The following is an 18,374-nucleotide window of genomic DNA, read 5'->3' on the forward strand; positions in this document are numbered from 1 at the left end:
AACAGATAGTTTGCCATCCCATCAATATTCAGACATAGCTTTGGCTCAAGCGCTGGATGATGCAACTGAAGTGAAATGTGATAATGCCAGTGTTATTAAAGAATGTTTCAGGACTGAACAGGCGAAAGATTAAAGAGATTGAAAATGAGAAGATCACAAGCACCCAGAGAGTAGGATCCTGTCTTTATTTTGCATCAGTTCATTTTGCATCGCATGTCATCATTAAATTTGAAACATTCAGCGTGGCTCGTTTTGGCTCCTACCTGTCCTCTTTGATGCGCGCCAGCAGTGGCTCCAGCCAGCCGACAATACACTCGCAGTGAGCATCCAGGAAGGTTATGACCTGCCCTTTGGTGGCGGCTGCCCCCCTCAACCTGGCTCTGATTAGACCTGAACGCTGCTCCATCCTCAGGATCCTCACCGGCACCTCCAGAGTCCGCACATAGTTCTCTAGTTTCTTCTTCAGGAAGTCTGAAACAAAACAACAGACATTTCAGCAAAGGTGCACTTGAAATGAAATTCACCAGAGCTGAAGAAATGTGTCAATGTATCTATTAGCCAATCAACTAAAACATGACGTAAATGATCATTGATTTTGAGATACGTTGAAATTTGTCAATTTAAAATCTTTGCGTTTGATTTGTTGGTAAGAAATCTAAACGTCAACTTTGTCTCCATGAAAGTACTATTACCATCACAAGTATCACTATTTTCTGCTAAAAGTTAGACCAAATAATGAATTACAAAAAGTGTTAATTGCAGTCACTGTGTTATTTTTATTAGATTAAAAGCTCAGAGTTTTGTGTCCCAAATCGTTCACATTGATTTTCAGGCTACTCAAGCTCAAAATGTACATCCTATGTCTCCTTGACTAAGGAGTTAAACCGAGAGTGTAGACTTCCAACCTCGCTCGCTGGCATCGTCGACGAGGACAATCTCCACGAGCAAATGTTTGGGAGAGCGGTTGATGACACTGTGAACTGTCCGCAGCAAGGTGCTCCACGCCTCGTTGTGGAACACGATGACAATGCTGGTGTTTGGCAGCTCATCCGGATACAGCTTGGTCTTACAGCTGATGGAGCGACAGATAAAAACAAAATTAAATCAGTAGAGGAGAACTGAACCAAGCAAAGTCAAATCACGAGTATGACTGGGCTCCAGGGAAGAGGAAAGTGAATACAAAGCCCCGTGTATCTACGACTTCTCATGAAGAATATCAAATCTACTGTCCGAGTTTGGAGTCAAAGAGCAAATCCGCCTCCTATGATTGCTTCATTTGAACAGTTTCTAGATGAAAAATAACATTGCAAAGACTCTTCTTTTTCTGGTATCATTTCCTCAGCTGTAGTCATCCAACTAGCCCTTACATTCTTGTCAGTGCCCTTGAGGGGGTCCCGACCCTTAGGTTTGCAACCACAGTTTTAGAATAACAGATTGTTATAACTTTAATGAACTATAACTATCAACTTTTTCATAATAAGTAAAAGAAAGAAATCAAATAAAAACATTTCCGGTCACACACCGTATTATCTTTTAATCACATGTCGCTCTGCGCTTCTTTGAATATGAATGTTTTGAATACATATTTTATAAACTAAATAATTAAGTCACTCTACAAAATAAAAAATAATTTGTCGCAACTCAACTAAACGATGACTACTGTTATACCTGAACATTTGAATCCTTTAGTCTTAACCTAAAACATACCTGCTCTAAATATATTGGTCTAAGATGTGACAGTGGTTCTCTACACACAGCTCATTATATACTATACGACAAGTGCCTGAAAAGAGGTTCACACTGCCATCCAATGCTGCCGTTGGAGCACGAGATTCACTGATAAATATCTCCAAAGAAAGAAGAAAAAGTAAAACCGGTGTTGACGGCTGTACCAGCACGTCCGTCAGAGCCAGAGAGTGATAATGTGACAGACTGTCGACGTGGATGATGTTGAAGAAAGAATGAGCTGCGTTACAGAAGTGGAGGAGGTGGTCGGCCCGGGCAGGAGGGGTGGAGGGAAGTGACGGAGGGTGAAAGAAGCCATTGGAGCAGACAGCATTGCTAGTGTAGTCCTGCCTATTCAAAGTGACAGCACTGACCGACACAACTAAGCCAGGAGGGTTGCCTTTAAGACTAAATTGCCGTTCACAGGCAACGACTGGCAATTCTGCATGGCTCTGAATAATTTCACCACACAGCAGGACACATTTTGCAACGCTAAGCTATGTTCTGTAATAAAACTGCTGTAATATTTATATTGCGGGAAGAATATAGCCATAACGGACAGAAAAAATGTCGCAATCAGCTGAATGTTCGGAGTAATATAGGTCTTCTTTTGCACTATGCAGGCAAACTGATCTGTATATTTGCCTCGCCACGTCGTCGAAAGTCTTAAAATTGTCTTCTTGCTATAAACAAGATTTACATCGAAATAATCTGGTAATCTATGTGTGAAAAAAGGCATTATTGTGTATCTGACTGTCAGAGCTTTTGGCATCCACATAATGAAAGTGCTGTGGAGAACTCGTGTTCAGTCGGACTATTTAAACATGAATCACTTGGATAATGTCTCCGTGAGAGGTGAAAACTGGTGCATATCAGCCGCCTGAGAAGAGAGCGCTCATGTTTCACACAAATTGATCTTCGGATTTTCATTAAGTGCTCGGGTGGATCTTGAGTGACAGTAAACAAAACCTCACTCACCCATTGTCGGGCCTAATGTACACACTTGAGAGATCTGATGGATTCTGCATGGAAATGGGGCCCATAATTAGAGATGTCTTTTCACATTAGATGAACTTATGAAGACCAATAAAGTCTAATGGACTCAACAAACAGTCTGAAAATTACTTAATCATCCAAATAACATTGCTGACAGTTGAGAGCATTGTATCTGCATCCCTGTCTTCAACCCTGTTGAGACTCTCTTGACAAGATAAAGAATCCGTGCTGCCTCGCTGAGCCATCCGGCACATTTGTTGGAATACTGGAACAGTTTCTAGTGAACCTGGCACACCAGTCTGCATACGTTAAGCACTGAAATCCTTAGAAATAAAGACAAAAGAAATAGAAAGCATCAGCCAAAATGTCATCTTTTTTATATAGAAACCACAACGCCTTGCGATGTGTGACTGGTATGAAAGGTACTAACGTCTGCCAGCAGCGGAGGAGCAGCGCGAGGACCATGTAATGCTGCTCGCTTGAGAAGCGGATGTATGCGTGTCGAGGTGTTAAAAGGGTCAGTGGTGTGATTCACAGCATGCATGTGGAAGACTCCCGAGCTTACGCACCCATCCAGCCTCACGTCTGGCAGACTCCTGTTGAGTGCGATCATGTCGCTGGCCATCAGATTGAACTGGTTAATCTTAAAGAGCTCCTTCATTTTCTCCTGGTTGTCCTTGGGGATGTTTACTGCCTTGCCCATCTCCCCTGGACCCTCATGGCTCCGAGATATCACCGCTGTAACAAAACAAAAGGATGTCTGATGAGAAATGAACCCCCTTATTGTTGTATTCTCACTAAGGAGGTAAGAAGTAATGTCAAACTGCATTGCACAATACATCATTCTGTATGTACAGTATATTCTTGATAAGGAAACCATTGGAGAGATGACCTATGTTATATAAGTGCACTAAATTACAAATGCTCCACATCTCTTTAAATGGGAGTACAGACTGACCTTGCAGTCTGTTGGCTGTGCTCCCTGTTCCAACCATTGTAGAGAAGAAAAAAACAGTATTGATGATTTTTCAATTCAACTATTGTTGCAATAGTTGAAGAAAAAACCTGATAAATATTGTGTTGCATTGACGATAAACTATGTCTCAATAAGGGCAAATTATCCACTTAGTGGATATATCTTAGAAATGTTATTCTGCTGTTCGGAGAAAATAGATGTCTCTTATCTTTGTGTATTCTATATTTGGAATGAACTACAAATACATTCTGAGAGATTCCTGTTTTATTGAAAGCATTGTCCAGGGTTTACTTACTTATGACTCAAGCGATGAGAATGCAGCAAAGTGTAACTTGCTATCCTGGTAAAAGACTAGCACATAGATGGAAAAGTACCAAACGTGTGTGTTTTAGGATAAATTAATATACTTTATACAGGATGTTCATGTGTGAAAAGTAGGTTGTACTCCCTTCAATAACACATCCAGACAATGTGAGTGCATTCTCACAAAGGTTCGTCACGCGTCAGTGTGGAAAAACACATTTAATACAGACCACCTGGCTGCTGTGGCTTGGGCTAACTTGCACTGTAAAATCCGTGAGTTGTACATCAGTTTGTATCTATTAGGAGGTCTTGAATTCTGAGATTTGGGAGAACTTAAAGCAAAATCCTTTCTCGAGCTCCTACCAGTCTTCTTTGCTGTATGCTGCTCAAGGCACATGCCTGCAAAACATCAGCATTGATGCAGCTGCTGCTGCTACTGCACAGAGGCAGCTCCCTTCACCGATGATATATTACCTCCCACAGATTTATGACTGTGCCCTCTTTAATAATCTCACTGAGCAGATGCAGTGATTTCCATGAAAGGGGGACACACAGTTCACATTAGCTGCCCTGTACCAGGTTAAGAGGATTCCCTACGACCCCTCGTGGAGATCTGCTGGATTGTTAACTTCCACTGATCTTGCGCTTTTGTTTATGGTGCAGCTGACAATTTTCATTTGGATACAGGCTTAAATCTGATGGACAAAGCACAAGAGCTGGATGATTGAACAAAGTATCTATCAAACAGATGCTCAGCCTCTCCGATCCAGTCGTCAGTAGGTATGGATAAACACAGGATGTAATGAAAAAAATTAGTAAGCCAGCCACACCAATCTGATTTAAATTAGTAAACCATCCACACCAATCTGCTTTGCTTTGTTGACCTTCACAACAGCATAAACAACAACAAACCCTGTAAAAGTGTAAAATTCTAAAGACAGTATTTCAATCTGACTTTAAAAGTCATTAGTGTATTTCTTATGGCTCACTATGGTCTGGGGAATAACATTAAATAGCTTTGGGAACAGGATGAAACAAAAACAAATGATTGATTTTTCTTGTAAGAGATAATTGACTACTTAACGCCATCATTATGACAAAAAAATTCAGATAAGTCAGATTGATAACATAAAGTCTAGAAATATTCAAATAAATATGTTTTTCTTAAGAACACACATATCAGAGGAGCCTCCTACTGACACAAAGCATTCACTATAAAAGATGAGCGCGATCACCTGAGAAGAAAACCGTTGCTCTGTCTGTCCTCAGGTCTATCGCTGCAAGTCAATGTCCCTGCCTGCAGATTTAGCCCAAGCAATTAAAGTGAAAAGGTCCCGTCCCCCCCCCCCACAGGTAATGAGTCTTCTGAGAAACGATCGCTCACGTTTCAGTGCTGAACAAAAATAAATTGCCACATGTTTCTCTGTCAAGCGGTCCATTATGTGATTAATTAGATAGCAATTATGACAAATTAGCAACGCGAGTGCAACTCTAGACTCGCCAAACAACATTTGTCACATCTGGTACATTTAAGCCTTCACGATACAATGTTTCATGATTGAAATGTCTCGTGAGAGCTCAGCTGGATTCTTTGATCCCAGATTCCTCTCGACAAGGTGCACTCAAGACATGAATCGGCATGCAGACCGTGCTCTAGCTCTTATTACTGCTCATTTACTTTGCATAAAAATGTCTGTCGTGGCGCACAGTAGGAGGCTCCATCTCAAGCATCGCTCTCTTTCCTTCATACGTTACCTTACCTCTTCCCTCTGCTGCTCCGCTTTCTTCCTGTGAATCGGACCCAGTTGGCATTACAATATATATAAGAACAGCTCCCGTTGAACACAAAACCACAGCTGGCCATGAATAAAACACCCTGCAGAGTACGGCCTCGCTGTCCTGATGTGCAGGGATGCAGCGATATGGTCCTGATATCGTGCCTTAATTAGCTGGATCAGATATCTGTGGCAATCTATTCAATTAAATGATATGTTTGACGACTTCATTATATTGTGTACTTTTAATTACTGTGTGGATTTGGAACAAATTCTTGCTTAATTTAAGTTTAATTCCTCTACATTTTAAAGATTTCTTACCAAGTTGCTGGTGAATTATCATTTTTAACAATAAACAATTCAGTAAATGTCATTATTGCTTATGTTTTATAAAGATGGTGCCATACACAATAATGATCTCAGACACTTCTACACAGTTAGGCATATTAATAAATAATTACTTATATAATAATAACACTTGGAACAAATCTTTATATCTGCCGACATCCAAAGCCCAGGTACCAGACTGAATAAGACAAATCGGTCCCTACATACTGATGTGCACCTTCGCTATAACTGCAACATACCTTCTTTGTACATGACTCCAATTGAGGTGATGCTCACATAAAGATCAGAGCTTCAAGGCTAGGATCAGAAGATTTGTATGACTTGAAAGTGTAATGACTAAAAAGGTATGAGTGCCCGGAGGGGAGGAAAGTCTGAAGAATAATTTGCAGTTAAAGTTACATTTTTGTCCAAAAAAGGCTCAAAGTAGCATTCTGCAAAACACCCTGTGGTGTTTTCTCACCCCAGCACTGAACTATTGCACATTAATGGATTTAATAAAAATTAAAATGTAATGCCCATACGAATTTATTTGAAAAATAGTTTGTTTTTACTGTTGAATGAACACATCTAGTAGTGTGTGTGTGTGTGTGTGTGTGTGTGTGTGTGTGTGTGTGTGTGTGTTTGTGTGTGTGTGTGTGTGTGTGTGTGTATAGATAGCTGCTGACAATGCTGGGACCAAAGTCTCCCATCACCGGCAAGGTTCTTAAAGCCTGAAAACAGAGCCAGGTGCAGAAGTCTCTCAGACCCCTTGAATTTTAATATGGTGATTATGGAATTGTTGCCTAGTGATGCTAAAAATATACTGCCGCCACGAGCTTTATTGCTCACAGAAACTGTAGCTGTCTCAGGGTAGATCTCCACAAATCTCAGCTAATTAAAACATGCACATTTTAAGTGGGCAAAGAAATTGCACAAAAAAACCTGAAGAAATATTTTATAAAATTCGTACAAAATGTAGTCAATAATGGAAATCAAAACCAAAGGACCAACTAGAAAGTTTAGTGGTTGAATTACTCTAAAGCTGTAGTTTATATTTTAGCTTGTGTTGCTCTGAATAGAGATTGCCTTAAGTGTGAAAAAAAACACAGATGATGTAGCTCAGATTGGGATTGAGAAAAGAAACAGTCGGCGTGGAATATTCTTTCCGTTAATCTATTTCCCCCATATCAACCCAATGTATGGGTGCTAAATTAGCTGCAATGTGGTGCAATAAAGAACGGAGGACTTCACATAAACATGCTGCTAACAAGAACATGTGGTGACGTGTGTCTATGCAGCATTCTTTCCTTTACATATTATTATATTACTTTACATTAGTTTGTCAAACACAAGTAAAACCCTACATAAACATAATGGGCTCGCCATAAAGTTAATTATTGTCAAACAGAAAAACACCGATGGGAGCCCAGGAGTGCATGCATTGAACAGGAACCTATGGCAGACATTCTTGAAAAGGTTATTAGCAACCTGGTAATGACAAGTGTGAGATCATTGCCCCCCTTGTCTAAAACAGATGCAATGGAGTAAAAACTGACCATAAACCATCACGTCACACTATAGGCTTGTGCGAGTCCCTATCTTTAGTCTCTTGTAGCTCCTCCTGTTGGTTTTAACAGCACCATATATACTGTAGGGTTCAGTCAGAGCCACCGGGATCAACACATTGGCAGAAGTTTCAAGCAAGAAAGCTAAAGTTAAGTTAAGAGAAAAGGTACATTACTGACTCCAGATACATTCTTCAGGAGTTGGTGAAGACCAAAAAATAAAGAGTAAATGATAAACAAACATTAGTGAGGTAGCATGAAAAAAATAATTAAATGAAAGCTGACTACAACCAGCTCAGCATTTGTAGATAGGGAACGGTTAACCATTGCTGTCACATTGTGAATGTATGTATTGATCATGTAATATTGCACGTTAAGGATCTCATTCCCTTTGATTAAACAACCATTAGCGGTCCCCAACCCTTTTTAGCACCACGAATCGGTTTCGTGTCAGGCTATATATTCACTGACCGGTGTTCAGTTATCAAGCTCCTCTTTTATGGAACCAGCTTCCAATTTCAGTCCGGGAGGCAGACACAGTCACCTCATTTAAGAGTCGACTTAAGACTTTCCTCTTTGACAGAGCTTATAGTTAGGGCTGAATCAGGTTCACCTGGTCCAGCCCCTTGATATGCTGCTATAGGCTTATAGCTGCTGGGGAATGTTTTAGGATGCACTGAGCACCTATCTCCTCTTTTCTCTCTCCTTATGGATGAATTTTCATCTCTCAATCACACATTACTAACTCTGCTTTCTCCCCGGAGTCCTTTTGACTTCACGTCTCATGGGGTCATCGGACCCTATGAGACGACATAGATCCTATCTGCCTGATGGATCATCGAGGTCTGGGTCGTGGAGTTCCTGCTCCTGACTACGCCACTGTCCTGTTGAGACTCCGCCCACTGTTGAGACTCCGCCCACTCCTCCTCTCTACCTCCATCTGCCTGATGGATCGTGGAGGTCTCCATCGTGGAATATGCCTACTATGAACTATTCATACACTCTGTCATATTCATTGAATGTATTTTAACTCTAAATCTGTCCTTCTGTACACATTATATCTATTGCATCTGTCCATCCTGGAGAGGGATCCTCCTCTGTTGCTCTCCTGAAGGTTTCTTCCCTTTTTTCCCCCTGAAGGGTTATTTGGGAGTTTTTCCTGATCCGCTGCGAGGTTTTGGGACAGGGATGTCTTATGTGTACAGATTGTAAAGCACTCCGAGACAAATTTGTAATTTGTGAAATTGGGCTATACAAATAAACTGAATTGAATTGTTCAAAGTGTGGGGGATATAAATGATACGACTGGCATTTTAAAAAAATTACAAAATGCCTAAAATTACAACTCACCATGACGCCAAATTAGTGGGAGCCGCCCCGGCATTGTCAACAACGCAAGGAGAAGCTCAGAAAACAGAAAGGTTTTAGTAATAATCAGTTTGGGGTAAATTTATTTGATAAAAAATGTAATATGTCCATAGGGCTGTAATTTGGGGCGGAGCAACGAAGAATTAAACACCTGCTATGTCAATAATTCTCCTCACTCGCAATGTTCCATTTCTCAAAGTTTTTACAAAGGCAAAGTAACTCCAATGTAACATGAGACTTTGCTGTGGTAATCAGTCTCAGTAACTGGCCGCTTTGCCTCAGTGTAACCATAAAAGCAGCTTAGCGAGCCTCTTAGAAACCTGCTCACTGCAGGGCATGAAAGGAAATGAACTCTGCTAAATAGGTAATGTGCTTTCGCTTGATCTGTGAAACATACACAAACTAATGCACACACACACAGATCGTTTCAAGGTTACAGTGCATACTAAAGTTACCTGGATCTTTATCAGTCACATTGTTTGACATAAACAACCACAAATCACGTATTTGTGACATTATTGTGGATAATTAAAAATGACATATTTTTCAGATCTTTCATGTTTTTCTGACCTGTCAACTCAATGAATTTCATCATGTTAATAGGATTTGTAAATGTTTCTGAAGATTATGAAGTTAAACATCCTGGTTACCCCCCTCTATTGAATTGCCTCAAAGAATATACAGGCATGAAAAGGTGAGGAGGATAGGTGGTGACTTCCACGAACATCGATGTTGGACGTTGTATGATAATCTATAGGTCCTCCATTCTGACACCAAGTCAGTGATCGGGCCCTATAATACTATAATAATAGTAATATTGTGTATAATATGGTCATTCATGAACCAACTTCCTTTTGTTGTTGTTGGCGTGAACAAGTCTTCAAGTCTTGTGCTCTGCTGAGCCTTGAGTCTGTTCCTCGAGTCTGTTCTGCCTCTACCTGGTTGTCACGATCTTCTATACCATACCTGCCATAAATATCATGATACAATACCATAAAAACAGTATACCATAAATACGATACTGGTATATTTATCTATAATAGTAATAAATAAAATATCTGTATGGTTCACTTTTTACCAACTTTTTCAACACTTAACAAATAGCAGTAATACAGCAAGATATTAATGAAACTACATGGAGCCATCATAGCATTGATCAATGATTATCACTATGGGGCCGTTAGTCTCTGACCAGAGGATACAGAGTTCATCAGGAAGAGCAGCTGTAGAGTTACAGAACTTTACAGACTGAACTTAAACATTTCACTTCTGGCATCTTTTTTTATTTATTTTTAAAGCCGAAAAATCGCCCCTTAAACGCTCCTCTCTGTGAGCGCTGCGCGCGCAACAGCTTGACACGGAGCAGCGCGTGCGCTCTGATCGCTCTTTTAATGCATCGCTCTTAACGTACGGGTACTTTGTCAGCATCGCTCCACCGTGCAGCGCGACAACCTAAACCACCAAACGCTGAAGACATCTTGACGCTGATTGGCCAAGACGCGACACGTCCCATCAAAGATGTTTTATTGCGAAGAGCAACACTTCTCATTTTCTCCGTGTCCCACTCCAATCTCATAAACGCCGCCCGGCCAAACCCCCTACCCCAAAACAAAAACTCTTCGGATCTACACGATTCGTAAATCACCTATTTTGGTTTCAAAACGGCGAATTTCGCCGAAAGGTGAGGGATTCTCATGCCTGAATATAGTGCAGTTTCGGGGTATAAATTAAATTACACTAAAAGTGAGATTCTACCACTAAATATACAGGACAATAATATTAGAGCTCTCACTGACCTATTGAGATGGTGCAACACTGGTTTCAAATATTTGGGTATACAAATTGGCAAATAGGATGAACATATATTTAAATATAACTACATAAAATTATTGGAACAAACCAAACTTAATCTTCAAAGATGGATGGATCTCCCTCTGTCTCTCATAGGCAGAATTAATACTATTAAAATGAACGTTTTACCTAAGTTTATTTACCTATTTCAATGTCTCTCTGTAAATGTTCCAAAGAGTTTCTTCAAAGAGCTTAACAAAATTATAATCCCTTTTATATGGCAAATGAAAAAACCCAGGGTTAAACTCATCTCTCTGCAGGCTCCATATTCAAGGGGAGGACTTAACCTACCAAATTTTAGAAATTATTATCTTGCCTCTCAGTACCGACCAATCTGGATCTGGCTGCATGCAGAGAACAGTGAAGTTAGATGGGTCTCAATAGAACAACATGAGATGAAGTCTATGCCTTTAAAGGACGTACCATTCATAGGTTAAAAAAAAAAAAAATTGCCACACTCACAAACAATTCAATAATACTGAACACATTTGCTGCTTGGCAGGAATCTCACTCACTCCTGGATATAAATATTTCTTTTCTTCGAAGGGCACCGCTGTGGGGTAATCCCAACCTCTCACACCACATAGAGGATTCAGTGTTGCGGGGATGGAGGGATAGAGGAATTAAAACAGCTGCTGATTTATACATTAATGATACATTTGCTCCAACAACTAAATGATAAATTCAACCTTCCCAAATATAGTTTCTTCAAATTCTTACAAATTAGAGACTGGGTTAAGGAGAAATCTAAAGAAATATTCCCAGATATCCCAAAAGAAACTCCCCTTGAAACCCACCTATGTAACAAATTATGCAGATCAACAAAAGGAATAATATCTTCAATATACGGTATCATCAACGGAAAGTCACCTGTTTATGATAAAACATCTACTAAAGGGAAATGGGAAACAGACCTAGGATGTGTCTACGAGGAGGCAGACTGGTATCACCTATTGGAACAGGCACAGACGGTATTAATCTCCACAAAACACAGACAAATTCAATTTAATATATTCCATAGGACATACTACACCCCTTACAGGTTACATAAAATGGACAGCAACATTTCCCCCAGATGTCAGAGATGTAAAGTGACAAACGGTGATCTTCTACACATGCTCTGGAGTTGCCCATTGAGAGAAGAACTTTGGAAACGCACCACTGAATTAACCTCAAGGATAATAGGAATTCAAATTGAACAGGACCCAAAGATATGGATTCTGGGGGACACAAGCTCTATCAACGCAAACTACCATAATAAATACTGTATCTTACTTGCGAGCACTGCAGTGAAAAAATGTATTCTGATTAACTGGAAATCTGAAAAATCACCATCAATAAGACACTGGATTAATGAGCTTGTGTCCTACTGCACACCTGAAAAGATATTATATAATGTGAGAGGGAAGCAGGCAGCCTTTGGAAAAATCTGGGGCCCCTTCATAGATATTCTGCCATCTCTGGACTTGGCTGATCGTGGTGGTGTGAGACCGGCGTCAAATTAAGTCCGCTGCAGGTTATTTATTTTTTATTTTGGTTTTATTTTGTTGTGAGTGTTGTATTGGTTTGTGTAGATATAAATGTGTACGGATGGGTGTAGGTAAACTGTGTAGACTGTGTAGATGTATAAATGAAAGGAAACAGAGCCATACAAGGGGATGGGTGGGATGGGGAAAAGTTTGTGTAATGTTTTTGTTTTGTTTTGTCTTGTTTTTGTTTGGTTTTTTTCTCCTTGTTTTCATCTTATGTTAAAAAATAATAAAAAACATCATCCGTGTGTGGTGATTTCTACAAGGTTATATATTTGTATATTTTATTTTTGTTAAATAATATTTTCAGCATAACAGAATGTAAATGCTATTTCATTACAAATATTTTTGCAAAAAAATGTTTTGTTAAAAAAACATCCTGGTTAAACAAAAATGTTAGTTTATATCCACAAACTTGTATGACTCATTGCCAAAAAGAAAAAAGATGCTTCTACAAGATCTAAAATGAGGAGTAAAAAAGAAAAATATACAAAAGAATATAAGATACAAGTCTTGAAACCATTATGATTTATTTCAAGTGATTCTAAATGAACACTAATGTAGTTCAGATTGTCTGAACAACAGGATAGAGATCTTAAAATGTATTATATTTGATTTAATTAGAGAAATTACTCAAAACATGTTATTACATATTCAAAAATCTACCATTACTCAAAGTTTTGGACCAACTCCCTTTCAGTAAATCACAAATGAAACTGAACTTGATTTTCTCCCCTCAATCTTTTAGCCTAAATATGAATTAACATTTAAACCCAAGACACCTTTTAACCCTTGTGTTGCCTTAGGGTCATTTTGACCCGAATCAATATTACACCCTCCCCCCGCTTTAGGATTAATTTGACCCCATTCAATGTTTAATGTCGGTGTTCTTTCGGTAGTCAACAAACAAACATAAAGTGCCTCACACTTAAACTTGGAAAACAATATTAATTCTAATAATTTTCTGGAGGTTTTAATTGCTGGCGTCAAATTGAACCCAAAGCGTAAAATATGTTAGTAAATATAAAGGTAACAGGAGGGTGAAACATTGAATCGGGTCAAAATGACCCAAAGGCGGGGGGAGGGTGTAATATTGATTCGGGTCAAAATGACCCTAAGGCAACACAAGGGTTAAATTAACTCTCTGTGAGCCCCTTTTTGTTTCCGTATTGCTCTTTTTATTAAGATTAACAGAATACTCACCTCGCAGGGCCGGGAGCAGCGAGCGGTCTTTCCGATCGTCACATTTGTTACACTCGCTGAAGTAGAGCAGCAAGAACACATCCACCAGCACCCACACTAAAGAGGTGGTCAACACCACCTTACAGTAGGCAAACCGGCGCATCACCTCCGCGGGACGTCAGCCAGGAAAGGGAGGATCACAGCGAGTGCTCAGGAGCGCTCAGCCTGCGGATGAGGCGTTTGAACTCTGGAGACCGGCTGAGGAAACAGGGAGGAGACAGAGCAGGTGTGACCAAGAGGCGTCATCCTAAAAAGAGAGAGAGAATACTGAATGACGACAGGTGATCATTACTTTAGTCTTCCTGCTCTCACTCAGGGACGAAAGTCAACCATCAAGGTAAGCAACTTCTACATGTCCATGTCCACCGAGTTCAGGTTCAGAATCATATCAGGAGGTTTGGTGCATTCTATTTGACCAAGATATGTACAAACTGAGTGCATATAAAAGGGTTGTGAGAGAGCAAGAAGGAGAGAGTATTGAGCATATGAAAATACATTGGGTATACAGGTAGCAGTTTGGGGACCTCGTGCCATGCCCAAGGGCACCTCGGCTGTGCCCAGGCAGCACACTGGCACCTGTCCAGCTACTAGTCCACAATCCTTACTTGGTCTGTGATGGGACCTGAACCGGCAAAGCCCCCTCGGACTGGGCTACTGCCGTTCTCTGCATTTGTCACTTGTATTATAGACAACCACATTGTGCGCATTATGCACACTACAAAAAAGAACCTTTAGGATAGTAAACTATGTGAGTCAGACACTTTGAAGTGCATGGCTTTCGTTGAATGTAAAACTTTGCAATTTAAATACAAACTAAGAAATAATAATTACATCCAACATACAAAACATTTTCTCAGACAAAGACCTTGGGGAAAAACATTGTGAAAAAAAGACCGAGGAAGAGCATGTGTAAATCTATTTGTAGGGTGAATTTGCTTCCTCCTCGGACTCCTTGTGACTTCACGTCTCATAGGGTCTATTGGCCCTGCTGATGCCCCGCCCACTCCTCCTCTCTACCTCCATCTGCCTGATGGATCATGGAGCTCTGGATTTGTGGTCCATGCCTACTACCAACTATTCATACACTCCGTCATGCTCATTGAATGTGGTGTAACTCTGTAATGACTCATTCTGTACACATGGCATATATTGTTCTGTTCATCCTGAAGAGGGATCCTCCTCTGTTGCTCTCCTGAAGGTTTCTTCCCTTTTTTCCCTGTGAAAGTTTTTTTTCTATTTTTTGGGAGTTTTTCCTGATCCGATGTGAGGTCCTGGGACAGGGATGTCAGATGTGTACAGGTGGTAAAGCCCTCTGAGGCAAATTTATAATTTGTGATATTGGGCTATACAAAATAAACTGAATAGAATAATTTATGGAATGGGTGATTCAATAATTTCTGGTTTAAAAAAAAGAAGATGTAATACACAGTGCTGAATATTTATGTATTGGATATTTATGAAATAACTTTTAAAAACGATTTTTGAATGGATGCCAATTTTAAATATATTTTTACAAATCCCCTGGAATGCCTTCACATACCCCCATTTGAGAACCACTGGGTTCAATAAATAAATTAAACAAAGTAAAAATATTATTTAAGAAAATGTATTTTTAGTTTTGGAGAGGTACAGGTATAAATATGGTTGATGTTGATGCTTTTGTATGTTAATTGTGATTCTTTGTGATGAATATTAATTTAATCATTTATTTGCATTCATTAAGTTATAGAAATGGTCGGACCACATAAGTGTTTCTTTCTGGCTAAATATTTATTTATTTGCACTACATGTATACCGTTTTTACATTTTTATTATCATTTTTTTACAGGTTCTAAATCAATGTACTAAATCTAGTATTGGACAATATACTGGTCCAGATGGTTGATATGTAAAGCTCTAAACTGCCTATAAGTTTATATAATGATAATGCCAACTAGTTTGTAAAGGTTGGTACCCCAGAAGACGGTGACCGGCAGGAGTGAGGTCCACCTCAGACTTTATTTCTTCTTTATTTAAGATTTGTTCTGATAAATGCTATTTCTTTTTTTTAAGTGTCATACCTTAAGGCTGATGATACATTGGAGGTCACACCAACTTCCTATATTGGACTGTCCCCAAAGCCTCCCCATTTTTCCATTCCAAAGGCTACGTGAATGCTCATTTACCCTTTACAGACTTCTCCCAAATCATTAGCGGTGCTGCTCACACCATCTGGGAAGCTTTCCCACCAGCGGCAATTTGTGGAGGTTGGATGTCTCATTGGCATGGAATGTATGCCTCATAACATTTCTCATGAAAAACCATAATTTTCTGACAAATAGGATTTCTACTTGAATGAAATTATAGTTTTTTGTTGACTGAAAGGCTGATGAAAGTATAATGAGAATAGAAGAAAAAATGCTCAGCCGTAGAAAATAGAACACAAAAATTCCTTTTGACTTTTATGTATTCAGAAAATGTCTGCTACAATATACATCACACAGTGTAGTGCATCCTGCTTTATCCTCTGAGTGTGCATTTAACTGCAAATGCATGGATGTAAAACCACTTGCCCCACCTTTGACTAGCCTGCAGCCTCCACAGTGGGGAATCTGACCGTTTCCCTTATCTTTCATTTGCAGCATGGAAATCATGTTGCACTCCGCACATACACACACACACACACACACACGCACACAGTCCTCTCCACTCCCTGTCCAAATGTCCATCACAGGGTCTGATGCCCCTGCCATGGGCTAACTCTTCTCTCAGACAAACAAGGCAGCCTCCATACAGCTGCATCAAGAGCTTCACACTCACAGATCACAGCCGGCGGATGATTTCAGAGACAGAATTCACACAACTTTCACTGGCATCTAACCAAAGTAGAAGTACATCATCTAGACTTCAAGATTATGAGTCGACTCATAATCTTGAAGTCTCAGTAACATAGCATATCTCCTCATATCGTAGTAAGATCAATGATGATTAAATCTGATGATATCCATTTGCATCTCTAACCATCTGTTTTGGTGAGTCAGTGGCAGCAACATGTTTGGGTTTGGTACCACCAACCACGCTGCCGGCAGCTTGCTGGAGTCACTTCCGAAGAAGTCTGTGTCAATTAGTATGACCATCTGCACAGAGGAATATTTCTTCACTGCTGTGCCCGGTGCTAAAAAACGGTCCCTTCAGTCTTTGCCGACACTTTTTCCAGTATTATCAAGACCAGTTTCTACCACCAGCATGCATTATTAATTGCCTCATGCGGGACCGTTAATTGTCCTGTTAGCATCTCCCTCTGTGGTGAAATGTCTGGTGCAGTGCTATACCAAATGTAGTATTCCTCATTTATTCAATCGTATAATACTGCATACAATTGCCAGATTGATAACTAATTGTTGTCCACAGCAACACGACTGGACTTGACGTTGAACCATGGCAGTTATATGAGCAGCAAACATATGATGACAAGTGAACAGATCCTACTCCTTAATCATGAATCCACTGGTGTGTGTGACCGAGGCAAGGCACTTTTCTAACATGGACATGTTAGGGATTGAAGGCGATTTTAGTGGCTTGCTCATGCACATTCAGAAATAAGATTGGTATGCATCAGAGCTGTGAGGGTATGGGTTCAAACCCGTCTCTGTTGTGGCGAGCAGAAAGTGCATGCAGCTCAATACTTTTTGCGCGCAGAACAAATTGTGTCTCTGCTATTAAGAGTTGGTAAGCCTCAAAAGTTGGCACTGAATGATGTGTTGACAAAACAAATATTGCACGTTGGCATATTGTATAGTATATGCAGACAAAATAACTCAAATACTAATAAAGAAATTTAATTTGGTGTGCTCCCTTGCTAGGTACTAAAAAGCATGCTTGATATTAGCATTGGCACCAGAAATAAAGAATGCAAATCTATACCCAGCCATACACTGGGAACAGGAGGTGATTATAAAGCTTATCCCAATAAGCCCATTAGGCCAGTGGCTGCAGCTAAAACACAAAACGATTACTACTTTTAAAAAGGTGTGATACACAGTCGGCTATACTGGACACACACACACACACACACACACACAGACTCATGCATGTAGATTAGATATCGATTATACTATTAACTGTGCGACGTGACAAGAAATGGAACCACACGTTGTAATAAAAGCATGCAGCGAGGAGCCGATGAACACTCGTTCTCGTCGATACGGATACTAGACATACGATTTCCTACAAAAGCATCCATTAAATCCACTGACACGTCGCGTAAAGCGGTTAAACCGTGACAGTATGTGCCTTGCGGAAGGTGTGCACGCGACAGAAGAGGAGGATACTCTCCGCTCACCTAAATTATGGATGGAGTAAACCAGTGACCCGTTCCAGCGTCCTCTCAGGCAACGTGTTGAACGCAGACAACATGACCCGGTAAACAGAACAATAGTGGCCGGATCAAACTGGGCGAATAGCTCCTGCGACCGCACAACGTCTCGCACCGGCACCGAAGATGCAGTCCATCTCAGTGCAGAGTAGTCCTCAATGCAGCGCGAGCCTGTCCGTCCAGCAGAGCCTCCCGCGGTACCTGTTTGGACTCCTTGATGTGAGGTGGCCCCGGTTGAGCCGCAGTAGACCGGCGAACGCGACCAGTCGCCATCAATGTTCCCGATTCGTTTTTGACGCAGATGCAACGTCGAGTCCGTGCGCGCACCTGTTCTCCGAGCGAGTGTTTAACGGTAGGAGGACA

General features: G+C 40.4%; 1 protein-coding gene across 6 annotated transcripts in view; it reads right to left on the minus strand.

The window, feature by feature from the left end:
• galnt13 (UDP-N-acetyl-alpha-D-galactosamine:polypeptide N-acetylgalactosaminyltransferase 13) overlaps nt 1-18,374 on the minus strand; it is a 38,240-nt gene extending 19,866 nt beyond the window's left edge. For 3 of the 6 annotated variants that reach the window (XM_056430279.1, XM_056430245.1, XM_056430287.1), the window contains exons 1-5: nt 17,979-18,374; nt 13,619-13,904; nt 3,291-3,459; nt 906-1,072; nt 264-471 (exon numbers count right to left, since the gene is read on the minus strand). In XM_056430279.1, coding sequence (XP_056286254.1) covers nt 264-471; nt 906-1,072; nt 3,291-3,459; nt 13,619-13,760 — 686 coding nt within the window. In that variant the 5' untranslated portion in view covers nt 13,761-13,904; nt 17,979-18,374. The remainder of the gene's footprint in view (nt 1-263; nt 472-905; nt 1,073-3,290; nt 3,460-13,618; nt 13,905-17,978) is intronic. The other 3 variants (XM_056430270.1, XM_056430263.1, XM_056430255.1) reach the window with 3 other exon arrangements.

This window comes from Pseudoliparis swirei, chromosome 2, assembly GCF_029220125.1.
Source record: "Pseudoliparis swirei isolate HS2019 ecotype Mariana Trench chromosome 2, NWPU_hadal_v1, whole genome shotgun sequence".
NCBI classification, from domain to species: Eukaryota; Metazoa; Chordata; class Actinopteri; order Perciformes; family Liparidae; genus Pseudoliparis; species Pseudoliparis swirei.